The sequence below is a fragment of the Podarcis vaucheri genome (assembly GCF_965113315.1).
Source record: "Podarcis vaucheri genome assembly, chromosome: 7".
Classification (NCBI taxonomy): domain Eukaryota; kingdom Metazoa; phylum Chordata; class Lepidosauria; order Squamata; family Lacertidae; genus Podarcis; species Podarcis vaucheri.
This window is the reverse complement of record NC_138765.1, coordinates 49,456,892-49,474,169: the sequence shown is the minus strand read 5'-3', so window position 1 is coordinate 49,474,169 and position 17,278 is coordinate 49,456,892. Positions and strand designations below refer to the sequence as shown.

The window sequence follows — 17,278 nt, the reverse complement described above, 5'->3', positions numbered from 1 at the left end:
ACACCCTGGAGTGGAATAACATACACAGTTAGCACTAGACAGGTATCTGCTACAGTCAGTCTTCCATAGCCAGATGCATTTCTACCAAATAGCCTTCCTCAGTGGCAAACCAACAAACCTGAACAAACCGCTTGACCACAAAGCTACAAGAAGCCCTTGTGAGGCATGCTCATGTTTTTGATATGCTGTTCTATCTAATTCCTTTCCCCAATTTTTCAGAAGTTAAAGCTGTGTTGTATTATTGTGCCAAAGTACATTCCTGATCTTATCTCTCTATGGCGGAGGATGTACTTTGGCAAATATTCTGGAGCTTTATTTTTCCATATTAAGTTGCTCTTGGCCCTTTGAAGTAGGACCGTGTTTGTTTCGTTTAGCTAAGAAGTGATTACTTTTGATGAATATTGCATGAATGAAATTAGAGAGAGAAAGCTGATCTGCAATTTTTGCCCATGTATTCCCTAACTCATAAGTTCATATCCTGTGTCATGTGTCTGAGTGCTCTATTATATCCCTTTTATTTGTTTTTATGCATTTCTATACTGCTCTTTTATTGGCTTTGGGTTATGTTTTGGTTTTAATGTTTTAATGACACATTGTTTGTTTTTTAGACTATAACCATGTAATAATTATTTTTTTAACATTAAGCGGTTTATAAATGCTTTTAAATAAATAAAATGAATGTCATGGTTGAGGTAAGGATAGTGTTTCAGCAGTTTCACTGAGTGCTATTTATTGCATTCTACCCTTTATCTTGGTCTCTGTTTATAGTACAATTTTGGTTGGTGTACATTCCATAAAAATTTCAAAACCCCATCTAATATCGCTGTGAGGGTTTAAGTAGAAGTCTGAAGTTATTTCTCCCTTCGCTGAGCTTCAGAGGTTAAAAGGTTTATGCTTTACCTCATCATTTATTAATTTTCATCACCAGATAACCCAAATAACCTTCATTTTGTGTGATCTAAATTACTTTGCATTTTCTCTTGGTCTCAGTCCACTGGGGAATTCGCTTGCACAAACCCCATCAAAACGGCTGAGCGGCTAAAGAGCGTAATAATCCATTTCTAGTGACTGGTGCCCCGAGTCAGCAAAGCCAGTTTTCAGGTTCTTCAGAATGCTACTTCAAACTGGATTTTAAACAAAACAATGTGGAGAGGAGGAGATACAAAGATATCTCTTGGATAAGCTCACCCCTAAATTCCGAAGAAAAAAATTGTACCCTCAGAGAGAGAGAGATCGAGAGAGATATCAAAGAAGGGATTTCTACATGAACCCCTCCACAGCTGAATAAACACATGGAGCAGGCTTGTGGGGGACTCTTGCACAGATCATAATGTTCTCCTATCACCTGGATGTTCAAAGGATGGTTGGAAGGAATTCTATGCACATACAGATGTTCCACAATGCAAGCAAGGACTCTGCCCAATTAGAGTCCCTACTCAGGTGGACAAACTCTACCCACAAAACATGTGGATGCACACAGAGCTGCATCCAACATTTGTAGAATGCAGACCTTGGGGAGCATGACAGTGGGCAGGGCTAGATGGACCACACTGCACTGTGACCCCCACACCACACTTTCTTTCCCAGAGCCTGATGATGCACAGAAGGAGGGCAACTAGCAGCCAGGACAGTTCTTTTTGCTGATGAGAGTTGTGGTCCAGAACATTTGGCGGGCACAAGGTTGGGGAAGGCTTCAGCCATGTTCTCTGAACAACAGGCAGATGAAAACTACAGCTGAACATTTTTTTTTTTAAATACAACCCACTGTGCACCAAAACCACTGCTTGAGGCACTGCAACACAACTCTAAAACACATTAGCTGTCATAAAAACACGAGAGCGGATACACAAAGCAATTCAACTGACAGGGAATAAAATTATTTCAATACTGAACTAGAAATACCACAAAATTGAAACAGTATGTTCACCCTAAAGTAATATGTTCACCCTATAAAGACTGGGTGAACAACAACAAAAAGTTGTTGTCTGGTGCCAAAAATATATTAATGTAGATGCAAGAAGGTTCCGAGAGAGCGCATTCCATAGCTGAGAGGCCACAACCAGGAAGGTCCTATTCCTTGTAGCTACCCAACAGAGTGAGGGGGCACTTGAAGGAGGGCTTCTATTATTGATTTAGGGGGTAGCCAAGATACATATACGAAGAGGCTATCCTTTAGGTAGTGGGGGTCCCAAGTCATACAGGGCTGTATTAGTCAAAACCAACACCTTGAGTTGGGTCCAGAAATGGATTGGGCATCAAAGAACTGCTCTGTTGATAGGCATGAGACCAGGGGTCGGCAGCCTAAGGCCCATGGGCCACAAGTGGCCCATGGGGGTCATTTAACCGGCCCATGGACCCCCGCCGAATGCTCAGTTGGCTTCTGTGCACTGCACTAAACTGGCACAGGGCAGAGCTGGGACTGCATTCCGCGATGCTGGCCAGCTTCCCATTGGCTGCAGGAAGCTCCTGCAGCCAATGGGAAGCTGCGCACGCCTCCTCTGTGCCAGAAGGAGCGCCGGAAACAGTATTTGCGCATGCATGCACACGCGTGCACTTCGGCCCACTGCAGGGTCTGCGGGACCGTGAACCGGCCCAAGCCACAAAAAATTTGCCGACCCCTGCCTGAGACGATCACATTTTCTATTATAAGGGAAGCTAATGCCATATATAAAGTGGCTACTGTATATGTGACAAACAGCAAAAGCACACTGGGAAGGGCAAAAATTATTACAAGTCACACTGGAGGATCATGAAGTCAATCCTGTGCATCATCTTTTCAGATATGATCACAACAACTTCCTATTTTTCAGGATAAGTTCTACCTCTATAGCCACATTCTTAGCTTCTGCACATGAATTCCCATGCAGGGAATTGTGACACTGATTGACGACTAAATAAGGGCAATCCCAACTTCACCGGCGTGATCATATGCTATGTGAGCTGATGCCACTTGACAAATCTGGGCCCTTCCCATTTATTTTTGTCAGGGTTATTGGCTGCATTGTTCATTTATGCTTGTTCTGTTTAGCACCCAAGGGTCCTTTTGAAATTCACCTTCGCATCTGCTATGCATCAATAAGTTCTCTGCTCAACTGCAATTTCAGCCTCCACTTTGTAATCAAATGCTTAATGAAAAGATAAGAGTGATCAACTTGAAGATGGCTGGGATAAAATGTTCACTTCTAATTAACAGTGACTCAAGGGCCATTCTAGGAAATGCTCCTGTTGAGCTTCTTTGTACATAGACTGAGACAAGCAAGTTGGAATCTTGTTACCGTGAAAAATTAATACAGGCAGCTTCTGGCAATCTAGGAAGCAACCAATCAGAATTCATATGAAGAGCCAGAAGAATTTCCGAGCCATTGCTTCTTTTTTCTTGTCCCCTGTAAGGGTGTAGTGCAGGGGTTGCTAAGATGGTGTGCTTCAGATGTTGTGGGCTACATCTCCCATCATTCCTACCCAGCATGGCCAATAATCAGGGACGATGGGAATTGTAGTCCAAAACGCATGGAGAGCACGACAATGGTTACCCCTGTTAAAGTGGATAGATTGCAAGGACGTGCATTGGGGAGAATTATATTCAGGTCCCTGTTCAGTTGTGAGGCTTAATGGATGACTTTGAGCTAGTCACTCTGGGCTATGCTTGCACCATAAGGAATTCAGTGCAGATGAAGAAAATCACATTTAAAAAATAGACAAACAAATGGGTTCTACAGCAAAATGTTATGAGCATGCATGTTCCTTACTAGGCTTATCCCACCCCCACAATATGATGTTGTACTTTTGCAAACTTTTGATTCCCCCAAGCCTACTGATCTCTTCCTCTTCTGTGTGGGTGATACCGTTTTGGCCATATAAACAATTAATAACACATGGATATTGAAGCAATTACAATAAGAGATCTTACAAGAGATCTCTGTTTCCTTGTCTTTATGTTTCTTCTTTTAGCTAAATTCTAAATGAAAGGGAAAGCGGAGCAGCACCAAAAGACAAAAAAGCAAAAAAGAAGAATTTTTCAACTGGTGTGACGCCCCAGAATATATTGAATTTAACGCACGCTGTCTTTTTTGACAATATACATCTTTTTCCTCCTCCCCAAATACATTTGCCTGTTCCAGCAAGGAGTTTTCTCAGATTACCCCTTCTCACATGGAGTCTCCCAAAGGAGTTTATCGAACCACTGAAAATTTCTGAATAAAAGCTGGTTGGCAAGACAGGTGACTATCAGGGCTGACTCTTGGCTCATGGAGGGCTGGGCAAGGCAGGAGCAACATCTAAGTAAGGCTGAGGGCAAGCAGGGGAAGCAGGGTCCCCTAGTTGTTCAGAAAGAGAAGTGGTGGTGGAAAGGAAGCACCCAGGGTCAGCTCAAGACAGTTTGTTGCCTTAGGCAAAGACAGGAACGGCAGTCAAATCTTATTTCAGCTCTTGTAAGGGGCTGACATTCTTGTCTGTTGCTGGCGAGTATAGGGCAGAGAGGGGGACGCTGAGGCCTAGGTGTCAAATGAGGCCCTCCAGACCTCTCACCTCAGGCCGTTTGAGCCACACCCTTCACCAGCCCTGCATTGCACCCTCCTTGAATGTTTTTGCTTGGTTGGAATGTGTCTTTGGACTGATAATGCTTCTTGCCTGCCCAGATAGAGGATAGTCACTATTCAAAAGCCACAATTATTGCTCTAGTCTATCTTGCCTCTGGCCCTGTCCCCTCTCCCCTGAAATTTGCCCAGAAGGGAAGGTGGCTCTTGGGCTAAAGAAGATTCCCTACTCCTGGTTGAGGGGATGTGGGGCAGGCTGCACAGCACATATAGCTCTCTTCTTCAATACTTGTTGCTGCTTCCTGCCCATCAGCATTTGCTGCCTGAGGAAGCTGCTCATTCTGCCTAGTGATAGGGCTGGTCCTGGTGGCACCAAGCACCAGAGGAAGCAGAAGAAGAGGCAAAACCTCAATATGGTAGAGCAGAAAATCACCAATCTTTAATATTTTTAGTAGGCCTATGCAATACAGCTGTAGGCAAATAGGGAAACCATTTCAGACATCATGCTGAATGTTAGGGGACACTGAGGACATAATTAGCAGGTGTGGCCCCTCCCATTCTTCACCTGTATGTATGGGGGGGACAACTGGAATGAACCAACGGTAACAACTGGAATGAACCAAGGCCTTCAGATTCTGCATCTGATTACAACAATAGATCTTACCATGTACAGTGGTACCTCAGGTTACAAACACCTCGGGTTACAAACGCTTCAGGTTACAGACTCTGCTAACCTGGAAGTAGTACCTTGGGTTAAGAACTTTACCTCAGGATGAGAACAGAAATCGTGAGGCGGCAGCAGGAGGCCCCATTAGCTAAAGTGGTAACTCAGGTTAAGAACGAACCTCTGGAATGAATTAAGTTTGTAACCAGAGGTACCACTGTATAATCTATCTTCACTTTGGCTCAAAATGTAAAAAACCCAGAGCCAAGAATTGTGCCTCATTATACAAAATCTCTCACTTTCCCTGTAGGCATGCAGTCCTTGCACAAAAGTTCACATGAGACAGTGGATAGAATGAGGTTCATTGTCTCTCGATAAATGACACTTGCACATCCCCCACCCCACCGCGGTTTCCTGGTTATATAAGCTTTAAGACATGAACAATGCTGATAAAGACATGAATATGTACAATGAAAGACAGGCTGCTAAATTATCAGCTAAACAAAGCAAATGTTCAACATAGCTCTGGCACAACACAGATCTGAACAACTTTTTTTTTAAAAAAAAAGCCTTGATTTTATACTACTATAAAATCTATTGCCCTGATCTCGCCACTGTGATCCATGCAACGGTCACCTCCAGGCTTGATTATTGTAACTCACTTTACGTGGAGCTGCCATTGAAGCTGACCCAGAAACTCCAGCAGGTGAAGAATGCTGTGACGAGATTCCTTACAGGGTCTTCGTTGCAGGATCACATTCATCCAGTGCTATATCAGCTTCAATAGTAGTAGTAGTAGTAGTAGTAGTAGTAATTTATTTTCACCCCACCCGTCTGACTGGGTTGTCCCAGCCACTTTGGGCAGCTTCCAACATATATAAAACGTAATAAAACCTTAAACCTTAAAACACTTCCCTATACAGGGCTACCTTCAGATGTTTCCTAAATGTTATATCCTTAACATCTGATGGGAAGGCATTTCACAGGGTGGGCACCACTACTAACTGAAGCCAATGCTACAGTCAAATTTTGCTTTCAAACCATGTGTTCATATGGCCATCATGCACTGACATAGGGAGCGAGGTTGCACTGACAGGTGCTGATGGGAGTTGTAGTCTAAAGGGCTACAGATTGGGGAAGGCTGCTCTAAGAAGTCAGTAGAAGATAAACTACCACTTAACCGTTCTCCTCCCGAAGTTGGGTCCACTGGTAGCAAGACACTTGGCTGTACCCAATTAAGTTCTGTTCAGAAGACACCCATTGAAAACAATAGACCTACGTTAACCATGGCTATTAATTTTAAGAGTCTACTGAGAGTAGAACCAACAGTGACTACAACCCTGGGCAACTGGCAGGAGGAGAGGGGATCAAGGTTTTCCTACGCGGGTTATTTATAGTATTTGGCAGGAAATTGTATGTGTGCAAAATAAAGAAGTACAGAGAAGTCTCATCTTTCCTAAGACTTTGTTTGGAGAGTAGCACTGCCCCATCATTATCATCAGCAGCATCGTCATTTCTTAAACTCGCTGTTAGCATTCCATTTCCATCTAATGTATCGCCTTGCCAATTTCGCCTTCCTGAACCGCTCCCATTGAAGCAACTGACTTCTTCCTCGGCAGACAATGTGGTCATCTGGCTTCCTTGAAAAGCCAGAACAAAATGCTCTCCATCACTTCCTTTCATCTGGCCATTAAATAAATGAATACAGGATATTAGGTTAAGGCGTTAATGACTCAGCAGACCGGGGGTAATTTGGAAATTGCTTCCGATCTCAGCTGCGGTGATGCACTGCCAACATCCTTCTCCTGGCAATGTCTCTTTCTCCCATGGACACCCACCCACCCAATGTCTCCCAGATGTCTTGGCATATTGGGAAAACCTATTCATTCTTTGAGTCATCCATGTATGAATGCATTCTCAGAGAGGGGCAAAGGCAGACACGGTAGACATGCTTATATTAAAGTGAAGGCATTTGAAAGCATGAGTTGTCCTCCAGCCTATACAGAAAGTATCCCCAGAGCAATATGATAGATTGGCTTAGCAAATTCAAAGTGAATCATGCTTCTGAGAAGACGTGTGTGTGTGTAAGAAGGAAGTGTGAAATGCTATGCTGGATCAGACAAAGGTTTGTCTAGTATAACAGGTGTGTGCAATCAGCAACCCTAGGACAAAAGCCCCCTGCAGCAGATTGCTCAGTGGGGAGGAAGAGGAAGACAGAGATGGGGAGCAGAAAAAGAAAAAGGGAGTAGCCCCATTCACCCCTGACTTTGGCCCCACCCACAGTCAGCATGCAGACTGACAGCTTACCTCTGAGGAAATGTGGTTCTTTATAGAAAAAAGGTTGGCAGCCACTGTAGGCTAGCATTCAGTTCAGCAGCCAACCAGATGATGCTTGAGAGCTCATAAGTGGGCTATGGAAGTGGGATCATCACTTCCATGGCCCACTTCCCTGAAGGTGTATTCAGCTACTGTATATAAAGCCCCCATACGCAGAGGTTCTGTTTAGCAACTGGTCATGTCCCACTATGTCCTCTGGCAGGACCAGCCTTGAAGCGTGTGAGACCTTAGCAAAAGAGGAAGATCTAGCATTGACGGGATTCCACAGGAGTCAGTGGAGATTAATAACTCACCTTGGAAGATACCTAACATCAAAGAAGCTTCAGGTCAGGAGGAACCAATGCACCCTGACTGGTTTTACCTCTTCATTAAGACCTTAAGCAAAGACACAGAGGCATGTCTGTATGGAGGCACAAGGTCCATTAGCAGCAGAAGGACACTCCCTGAACTCTTCTTGTGAGTAGGATGCTCAATTCCTGAAGTGCTCTGCATAAGGGCCCTGATTACAAGCCAAGAAGTGGTGGGGCAGCCACACCAACCATTTAGCTGCTCAAATAAAGACAAACCAGTGTGGAAGCAACATCTCTTCTTGCCTCTGTTCCCTCTTGGACAGCACCCCTGCTGTTCTAAATCTCCTGAATTTTGACTTACTAGATGGTTCCTGATAAACTGAGCTGTGTGGCATACAAAGCAACCAATCTTTCTCTAAGCCATGACCCTTTCCCTGAAAAACCCTTCCATGATTTTAAGAAGTCCTGTAAACTACTGCCCTTCATCACATCTTGTGATAATGAATTCCATAATTTCTTACACGTTGTGCAAATAGTTCAAGGTTCTTTATTTCAAAATATTTGTTTCAAAATTACAGTGGTACCTCTGGTTACGTACTTAATTCATTCCGGAAGTCCGTTCTTAACCTGAAACTGTTCTTAACTGAGGTACCACTTTAGCTAATGGGGCCTCCCACTGCCGCCACACTGCCGCAGTGCGATTTCTGTTCTCATCCTGAGGTAAAGTTCTTAACCTGAGGTACTACTTCTGGGTTAACGGAGTCCGTAACCCAAAGTGTTTGTAACCTGAGGTGTTTGTAACCTGAGGTACCACTGTACTTACAAAGATATAAAACATAATAAAACACACTTATTACAGATAAAGAAATACAAAGTATAGCAATACAAAAATTAGCAAAATCATTTAAAACAGCACAAGACAATTATAAAACGCCTCCCAGAGTTTAAAAGAAGACATGTTCAGCACCAGTCTAAAAATGGGAGGACTTCTCTGGGAGAGTTCCAGAATCACAGGGCCAGCACCAAAAAGTCTCTGTCCCTGGTACTAACCAACTGGAATATCTGAAAACAACGCCAACAAGGGTTGGACCTTAAGCCTTTAGCACCCCTGTAAGGGAGACTAGGCTGAGAGAAAGTAATGAGTCCAAGCTCATTCAATCAGCTCCAAGTCTACATGAGGATTTGAACTCAGGTCTCCACTCCAAAGTGCTATATGGGGAATAGCCATAGCTCATGGGTGGAGCATCTGCATTGTATACAGAAGGTTCAATCCCTTGCATCTCCAGGTATGGCTGGGAAAGAACCCTGTCTAATATCCCAGAGAGCCACTGCCAGTCAGTGCAGACAATATGGAGCTGGGTGGACCAATGGTCTCGCTCAGTGTAACACAGCTTCCTATGTTCCTAAGCACCACACTGCACTAGCAAAATACTTTGCAAACCAGGTAAATGAAAACAGGCCATTATTTAAACATGCCATCCCTAACTTCTGAAAGCATTATAGTTCCAGAACTGCATTATGCTTTCCCTGAACCTGTAGGTTGGTTCTAACACAAGGAAGTGAGGCAGATAGAATGGGACTTGCCCAAGTGTTAGAATATGTGAGCAGAGTTTGGCCATCCACCCATCGAGGAAACCTTCAGGTCTAAGACCTGCTGACATAACTCCTGAAAGGGTGGACTCACATAACCAGGAAATCTCTTCCTGAAAGTCCACATTGTCAGTTGGCATTGTTAGTTCCAGAAATGGCCAATGAAGGACTTCCTCCTAATGCAAATATCAGGATCAGATGAGGGATTTCCTTAAACTAGCAGCTGTAAAAGATTGCATTGCCCCTCCCCTGTAGAGTTCCTGATAATTATCAGCTGCCTTCCATTTGAAGCAATTTACATTACATCCCCATCCTGGGTGCATGATAATTGCAGAGACACATTAAACATCTCACACAGTTTCACCCTTAAGTACGCTCTTTTCTTAAGTGCACAGAACAAATGTTAGAATTAGGAAGGATGGAGTGGGGAGGAGTAATACAATGGGGAAGGAATTGGCATGCAATGTGTTTTTACGGATGTGAACGGAATCCCAGTCAGTCAGTGCTGTGCTCTCTAAAATTGCCAGCTGGTTGCAGATACCATTAATTGATCCTATTACAAAAGTGCCTGACTCATTATGCAGTAAAGAGTTTACATGTGAGTAGCACATGGAGGATTCAGCTGACATCTGCTGTCTTGCTGAAGCCATGCACACTCTATACTGAATTCTGTCCTCCTGTCAACGGTACGGATATTTCAAGCAAAAAACAAACCCATACATAGATGCATAAAAAGAACAATATAAAAGACAATTATATTTGTTAAAAACTAGATTAAAACATCCCACCCAAGCAAAAGGGCCATGGATAATTAAAAGTCAATGGCCTGATAAAAAAATCAATGTTTTGCCTAGTGTCTAACAATATGTTAACAAAAACGTCAGGCCAGCCTCCCTGGGGAGAGCATTTCACAAGTGGGGAACCACTATGGAAAAGCCCGTTTTTGTGTTGCCTCCCTCCGGACCTCCTGTGGGGGCTTCTGATAACTATTGCAGGGTCCAGGTCAGTTCATAGGTGATCCTATTGGGATCCTGATCTGCAGAAGACTTTGTAATTCAAAACCAGCACATTGAATTGATTCTGGAAATTGACTGGAAGCCAGTGCAGTCAGGCCAGGGTCAGTGTCTTGGCCAGGTGAGCAACCTGGCCACCGAATTCTGCACCAGCAGCATTATCCAAGGCATCTGCAAAGGCAGCCACAAGTAGACTACATTACAGTAATCTAACCTAGAAGTTACTATCCCTGTCCAAATCGGGGCAATTGAACTCATACTTTTCCATCCATTGGGAAGCGCTTGATGGGATGTATTTGTACTGTGTGTTGTTGTCATTTCCCCTTATTTAGTATTTACCCACATTCCCTTAGTTCAGGAAATCTGAGGCCCACTGTGGGCATGAATGCAGGTGTTTGTTCACCTGTGCAGGTGGCCAAGTTGTCTGATATGCCAGATTTGCACAAAACAGTAGGTTTAAAGAAAGTGTCATGCCCAGCCACACCCGCATTGGAGTGAGAGATGGGACCCAGCAAAATGCCGCCACCCATTTATTTAATTTTTATTGATTAAATTTATATACCACCCTATACCCGGAGGTCTCAGGGCAGTTCACAGAAAAGATCACAATATATAAAAATAAAATAAAAACAATAACTCAATAACCTCCTGCCCAAATAACACATTTAATAATAAGAATAATAATTTTATTATTTACACCTCACCCATCTGGCTGGGTTTCTCCAGCCACTCTGGGCTGCTTACTGCATATATCAAAACATAATAAAACATCAAACATTAAAAACTTCCCAGTATAGGGCTGCCTTCAGATGTCTTCTAAAAGTTATGTAGTTCTTTATCTCCTTCACATCTGAAGGGAGGGTGTTCCATAGGGAGGGCGCCACTACCGAGGAGGCCCTCTGCCTGGTTCGCTGTAACGTCGCTTCTTGCAGTGAGGGAACCAGCAGAAGACCCTCAGAGGAGGACCTCAGTGTCTGGGCTGTATGATGAGGGTGGAAACGCTCCTTCGGAAATACTGGGCCAAGGCCATTTAGGGCTTTAAAGGTCAGCACCAACACTTTGAATTGTGTTCAGAAACACATGAACAATGTGCTTCATCATGACCACAGCTGGTTAACTTGAAATTTCATGTTGGATTCCAGCCTTACTGGATCAAATCCACTGTTTAACTGCCTTTTTGGGGGGGAGATGATCTACAACTTCAGAAGAATCACACGGTACAGCCATATTTGGGTGCATGGCTTCAGAATGATGAAAGTGGTGAGGTCACATAATTAAATGCTCCCCTGTCTCAAGAACTTCCTGCTCAGGGGCAGCTGCAGTTAACAGATTATGGGGAAGGTTAGGCTAGCCTAGAACGAGTTCTCTCTAATGTGCTAACTTTCCTAGTGGAGGATATTATTGACACGCAATCCTAGCATTTTGAAGCTGTATGGTCCAAGGGGGGCTGTGCCATGATTCTTCTCAATACATTTCCTAACTCTTTCACAGTGTTCAAAGGGAAGTCCAACCACCGTAGACATGCATACCTACATGAATGGCAATAATGTCTGATGTTTTACTGTGTTTTTATATATGCTGTAAGTCGCCCAGAGTGGCTGTGGGAACCCAGCCAGATGGTCAGGGAATAATAATAATAATAATAATAATAATAATAATAATAAGCTATAGAGGTACCAACCAAACCACCCAGACCCATCTAAGGTCTCTGGCCTGGTCAGTATGAATATAACTGATCCCACTGAAGAATATCCTGAAGGATTACTCACTTGAACAGGTGATCTTGATGGTCCCATAGTCTTTGCCACAGTTCTTCTTGAAGTGGCAACGCAGGCAGTTCAGCAGGCACTGAAGTTCCTCCTTTCTGCAAGGCTGGATGCCCTTTTCATCTGGGGGGGGGGAGAGAGAGAGGAAGGGAAAAAAGGGGGCAGGGGCAGGTTGATCAAGCAGTGAAATATGTACATTAACAAGGGCTCAGATCTTTGCAAGACTCATTGCTTGGATGAGAGTTTTGTTTTGCTGTCTTTCCATACAACTCAGGAGCAAAAACAAGGCTTTGCCTTTCCTTTTATCAGTGGGAAAACAGTGCAGGACTCAAGCAAACCTATGCTAATTTGAGTTGTGTCTCTAAGCTTGGGCATTGTGAAATTCAAAAAAGTGCAAATTTGGAAAGATAATGTGTGAAATGAATCTCAGCTATCTTTCCAAATTTGCACTTTTTTTAAAGGAAGTACGAGAAAGGTATGTTTACATTCAAATGTGAATGCCAACCACCACCACCACTAGTCACAGGTGATGGGAGGCCACAGTGAAATCAAAACCTCTGCAGGGCCACAGGTACTTCATCCCTGCCACGAAATATTCTTAGGGAAGGGTGTGGGGAGCAACCAGTCTCAGAAATTGTCTCCCTGCCTCTTTAAGCCTCAGGCAGACAGAGAAATCACACCTCTGTCTTGGCTGGCTCAGCATTCACAGCTGGGCCTTGTTTTCTGCTGCCAACATTCGCTGGCAGTTGGAAGGCAGAGGGCACATGGGGCCCTTGGCACTTGCCAGTTTTTCTAGGGTGGGCTTGGGTGGGAATTCATTTTGATATCCCAATATTTTGGAATGTATCCAGTCCTAGTCCTACTCAGAACAGACTCTATAACTTAAAGAAAAATACCTTAGGTAGAGTGGAATTATACGAGTTGGTGGTATATACATAAATCAAATAAATACCAGCATCCTTGCCACCCCCTGGGCTCAGGCCACCTTCCTCTCTTAATACTTTGGCACCATGTGATGATGTAATGGAATAATTTGAAAGTGAAAATAAATGAGAGGCTGACCAGAAACCAACTGCTCTTTGCAATCAAGGATTAGGAGACTGGTAGCCCAGCCTTCAGCCAGCCGTGCAAAAGGCAGGCTGCCTAAATCAGGTTTTTGTTTCTCTTCCAGTCTATTTAATTCAAGGCCTTTGTGTCAGCTTTCATAGCCCAAAGCCCATGCAGTTAGGCGTAATTGTTCGTGATTTGCAATTCTCCATACAGCTGCTCCAGCAGAAGATGTCAGTACCCCCAATGCATTCCCCAAATATCACTGCCTCTGACCACACGCTGGTTTTGTATGGCATAGTCAGCCACACGCTTGCAGAAACCTGGAGGCCCAGCTTTGCATGGAGACCCATAATGAGATCAGTTTGGCTTCTGTGCTTTTAGCACTTGGCGGATAAACATTCTCTGCGCAGCCAAGTCATTAGTGGCAGGTATCTAAAAGTCAGAATCTTGGAAACAAGGGCATTTCCCCAACAAGGGCAGTGTCAACTCAGCCTCCTCTAAGTCACACAACATATATACCCCAATCTAGCACTCTTTACAGGAATATTAAAAACCCCCAAGACAAGACTGTCTTACAAATAGCTGCCCACAAACTTACTAACTAACCTACAACTATTTGAGTAGCCACAAATACTTAACGTCCACAAATATTGCGATGGCCCCAAAGTGAAAAACGATATTCCAGTCTGCAATAGGCTTTATTTATTTTTTGGTGGGGAGAGTTTGAACTTTATTGCTAGCTGGCAAGAAACCGTACTGAGGTGCTATGAAGGTTGTTTTGGAAAGACTGGTGCTGCTTTAGACGACCACAGGGTCTGTGTCTCTGCTTCCCACCTGCTCAAACTGTAGGTTTCTAACAACGCTGGCTGATCAGCAGAGCAGCAGGCAGCAACACAGAAAAACACGTGTTTTTCAGAACACACAGCTAGTCCTGAAAAAGCATCCTTCTCCCTTCTCAACAAAGCAGCAGCTAGTTATTACAAAAACAATTCAGGTTTCTAGTACTCATCTCTCCACTAGGGAACTGACCGTCTGAATCTTTAGAACTTCCTACTGCTCAGAGAAGTGCAGATTACAACAATTCCCTTTATTTGCAAAGTTTAGGGATGAGTATGGATCCTTATGTAGGTAAAATAGCGCCATCCATGCAAGAGGGAGATATCAGCAAACTTGGGGGGACCTCAAGTTTTGCAGAGATCTCAAAAATCTTATTTGGTAAAAAAAAAATCTAATACCCAATGATGACTGGGCATGTTCAGTGGACACCGAATGCTGAGTCGCTGTTGGAGCAAAAGATAGAAAACTGGCTAGGGGGGAATGGAATGGAGTTTCCTGGAAAAGAGCAGAGCTAGCAATAACCCTGAATAGGAATATTCCATTTTTATGGATTCACAAGGCCCTTTTCTCGTCTCAGTATGCAATCTTATTGCTGATATAAATCGTATCGTATTCAGGATTTGCCTGTTTCATGTCTCTTCTGTGCAATAACCTGATTAGTTTCCAAAGCCATATGAAAAAATCCTCACCTTCTTGTTGTTGCAGCCGCTTTCCTTCCCACCCCCACCTTCTCCTTATTATAAAATGCTCTTTGGCTTCACAGTACATGGAAGCTGTGTTTGAAAATAAAATTGCACCAAAGCTATCAAAACAGGTCTCTGTTGTATTAATTGGAAGTGTTAGAGGAGGGCTCTGGGGAATGATATGATATTTAAGGGAACAGAAGGCACAAAGAATGACTTGTTTAGAATCTGATGGCAGAGGAAGCTGAGGCAACCTCAAAGGAGGCAAGCAGGAAGTGACCCAGAAACATACGTCCTCCTGAATCAATTCACAACAGGTGCAGAATATCAGAAAGTTCCAAATTAGCTGCCTATGCCTGGGGACCAACTAGAATCACAGTGTTGAGTTGATTAACTGGTCAGCTTTATCAACACAAATTTAACAACTAAAAAGGTCTGGCAAAATGCAGTTATTTATTCAATAATTTTAAAGCACCACTTAATATTTTAAAACCTCTAAGGGGTGTATAACATTTAAAACAATCTGAAATACAAAAGAAGATAAAATAAAACCAGTAAAATCATAGCACAAAAACCATATAAGAACAGGAATGCAGGGCATCCAAACAAGTAAATAACAACAACAGGGTCCAACCTTAAGGGTCAAGGAAGGCCTGAGCAAAAAGTCAAGTCTTTACAATACATCAGAAGCAAATGATGGAAGGGTGGTCCATAGTACAGGGGCAACAGTGGAAAATGAACGTTTTTAGGTTACAGCTCTCTGACACTCTGTAGGGTGCACTGTGGTACCACAGGTACAATTGCCCCAGATGACTCAAGGGTCCCCAAGCAATAGTAGCTCCAAGGAGAAGATGAACCTAACTCATTTCCAGTAAACCTGTCAGCAACAGATTCTGCACATGGCTCCCTGATCTGTGATGAACTACCAACTCCTCTGAAGATGAAGAAAGTTCTGAACAGCTTCCAAGGACTATATCATGGCAGCCTCAAGCCCTGCCAACTAGAGCAATGGTCAGTTGGTGCTCTCAGAATGTGTGGCTTCAGTCTTGATCCTCCAGGGGAGACTGTAAAGCTGTGGAAGGTGCGGCAGGCCAATGCTGAGGCAACTTGCTCCTCTTGTTCTTCACTGTAGGATCACTGTCCAGGGTCCTGAAAATCTTGCTTCTGTTTCCCAACTCAGCACCCTTCAGAATCCTGACCTCATCCAGGCACAAAGATGACTTGGCCAGTCCCGCCTCTTTCTCACCACCACTTTCCCCCAGTGATGGCTACTGCTATGGGTCAGGACACTATTACAGTCTTACACACTTCAATCAATAGGAGAGACAACAAAGGAAAGGAAATACTGGGTGACAAGCAAAAATGGGAATAGAAGACTAGGAAAGCTGAGGATAACGAGGGATGAATATAAGCAGAGAAAATTTCTATGTACTTACGGTTCATTTCAGCTGCGGATGAGGACAACACAGGTAAAGCCAAAGGCTACAGAAATGGTAGGTTTTGAAGAGGGATCTGAAGAAAGAAGGAGACCCAGCAATGATACATCTGCTGTGTGAAAATCTGAGAACATTTTCCATGCTTCAACGAAGACCGTATTAGTCATGGTGAGGCAGCTGGGCACCAGCATAAAATCCTAAAAATGATTCTCTGAACCCTCTGCCCCCCCCTTTGCCTTTCTGTTCAAAACAGCAAATCATCCAGGAGAAATCACTCACCTCCCATTTAATAAGAAATAATAACCATTTTGGAGTCATTGCTGAGCCTCAGCAAGCAATATATATTTCTAGGCTGAGTCCTTGACTGATGTTTAAGACACCTCTGAGCAGAACAACACCACAGTTCAATATGGAACTGGAATATGCTCTTAATCCCTCTAGGAATCCATACAGACTACGAGTGCAGGAAGGATCATAAAAGTGTTCTCTGTGAAGGACATGACACTCTGGAGGGCTGCAGAGCTTTCTCAACAAGTCATTTCCCATGAAGGATTCAGCTGCTCAAAGGCAAGCCACAGTTGATTCATTCTGGACTGGTTCAGATGTTATGTTGGGATATGAGGATGCTAGAGGAGGGTTGTATTTTGAGGTATATTTTGCCAGAATCTTTCTGGTGCTAGAATCTGAGCCAGCACACCAGGCTCTATCGGGTAAACACACCCTTTAGACCAGCTTCCCCCATCCTAGTGCCCTCTAGTTGTTGCTGGATTACCGTTCCCATCATCCTTTACTATTGGCCATACTCTCTGGGGCTGATGGGAGTTGGAAGTCCAACAACACCAGAAGGACTCCACCTTGGCTACCCCTAGGCTAAATAAACAACAGTTCCAACAAGCTCAGAAATTATGGGAAACTGGTTAGTTTAAAAATCAGAAGCAATTTTTTTTCTGTCTCCTTCATGCAAAAGAGGAGAGGGGATGCTTGCCCCAGTTTGTTTACAAACCCTAAATTCTGAGGGAATGTTGGGGCCCATCAGGGCTTCAACACCCCCCCCCCCAAGCAGACAAGCTAGACCAGCTC

General features: G+C 43.7%; 1 protein-coding gene across 3 annotated transcripts in view; it reads right to left on the bottom strand.

Moving 5' to 3' along the window:
* Positions 1–17,278, bottom strand: part of BEAN1 (brain expressed associated with NEDD4 1) — a 45,514-nt gene that overhangs the window by 13,933 nt on the left and 14,303 nt on the right. For all 3 annotated transcript variants that reach the window (XM_082232389.1, XM_082232391.1, XM_082232390.1), the window contains exons 2-3: positions 16,199–16,274; positions 12,196–12,315 (exon numbers count right to left, since the gene is read on the bottom strand). In XM_082232389.1, the coding sequence (XP_082088515.1) occupies positions 12,196–12,315; positions 16,199–16,205 (127 nt within the window). In that variant the 5' untranslated portion in view covers positions 16,206–16,274. The remainder of the gene's footprint in view (positions 1–12,195; positions 12,316–16,198; positions 16,275–17,278) is intronic.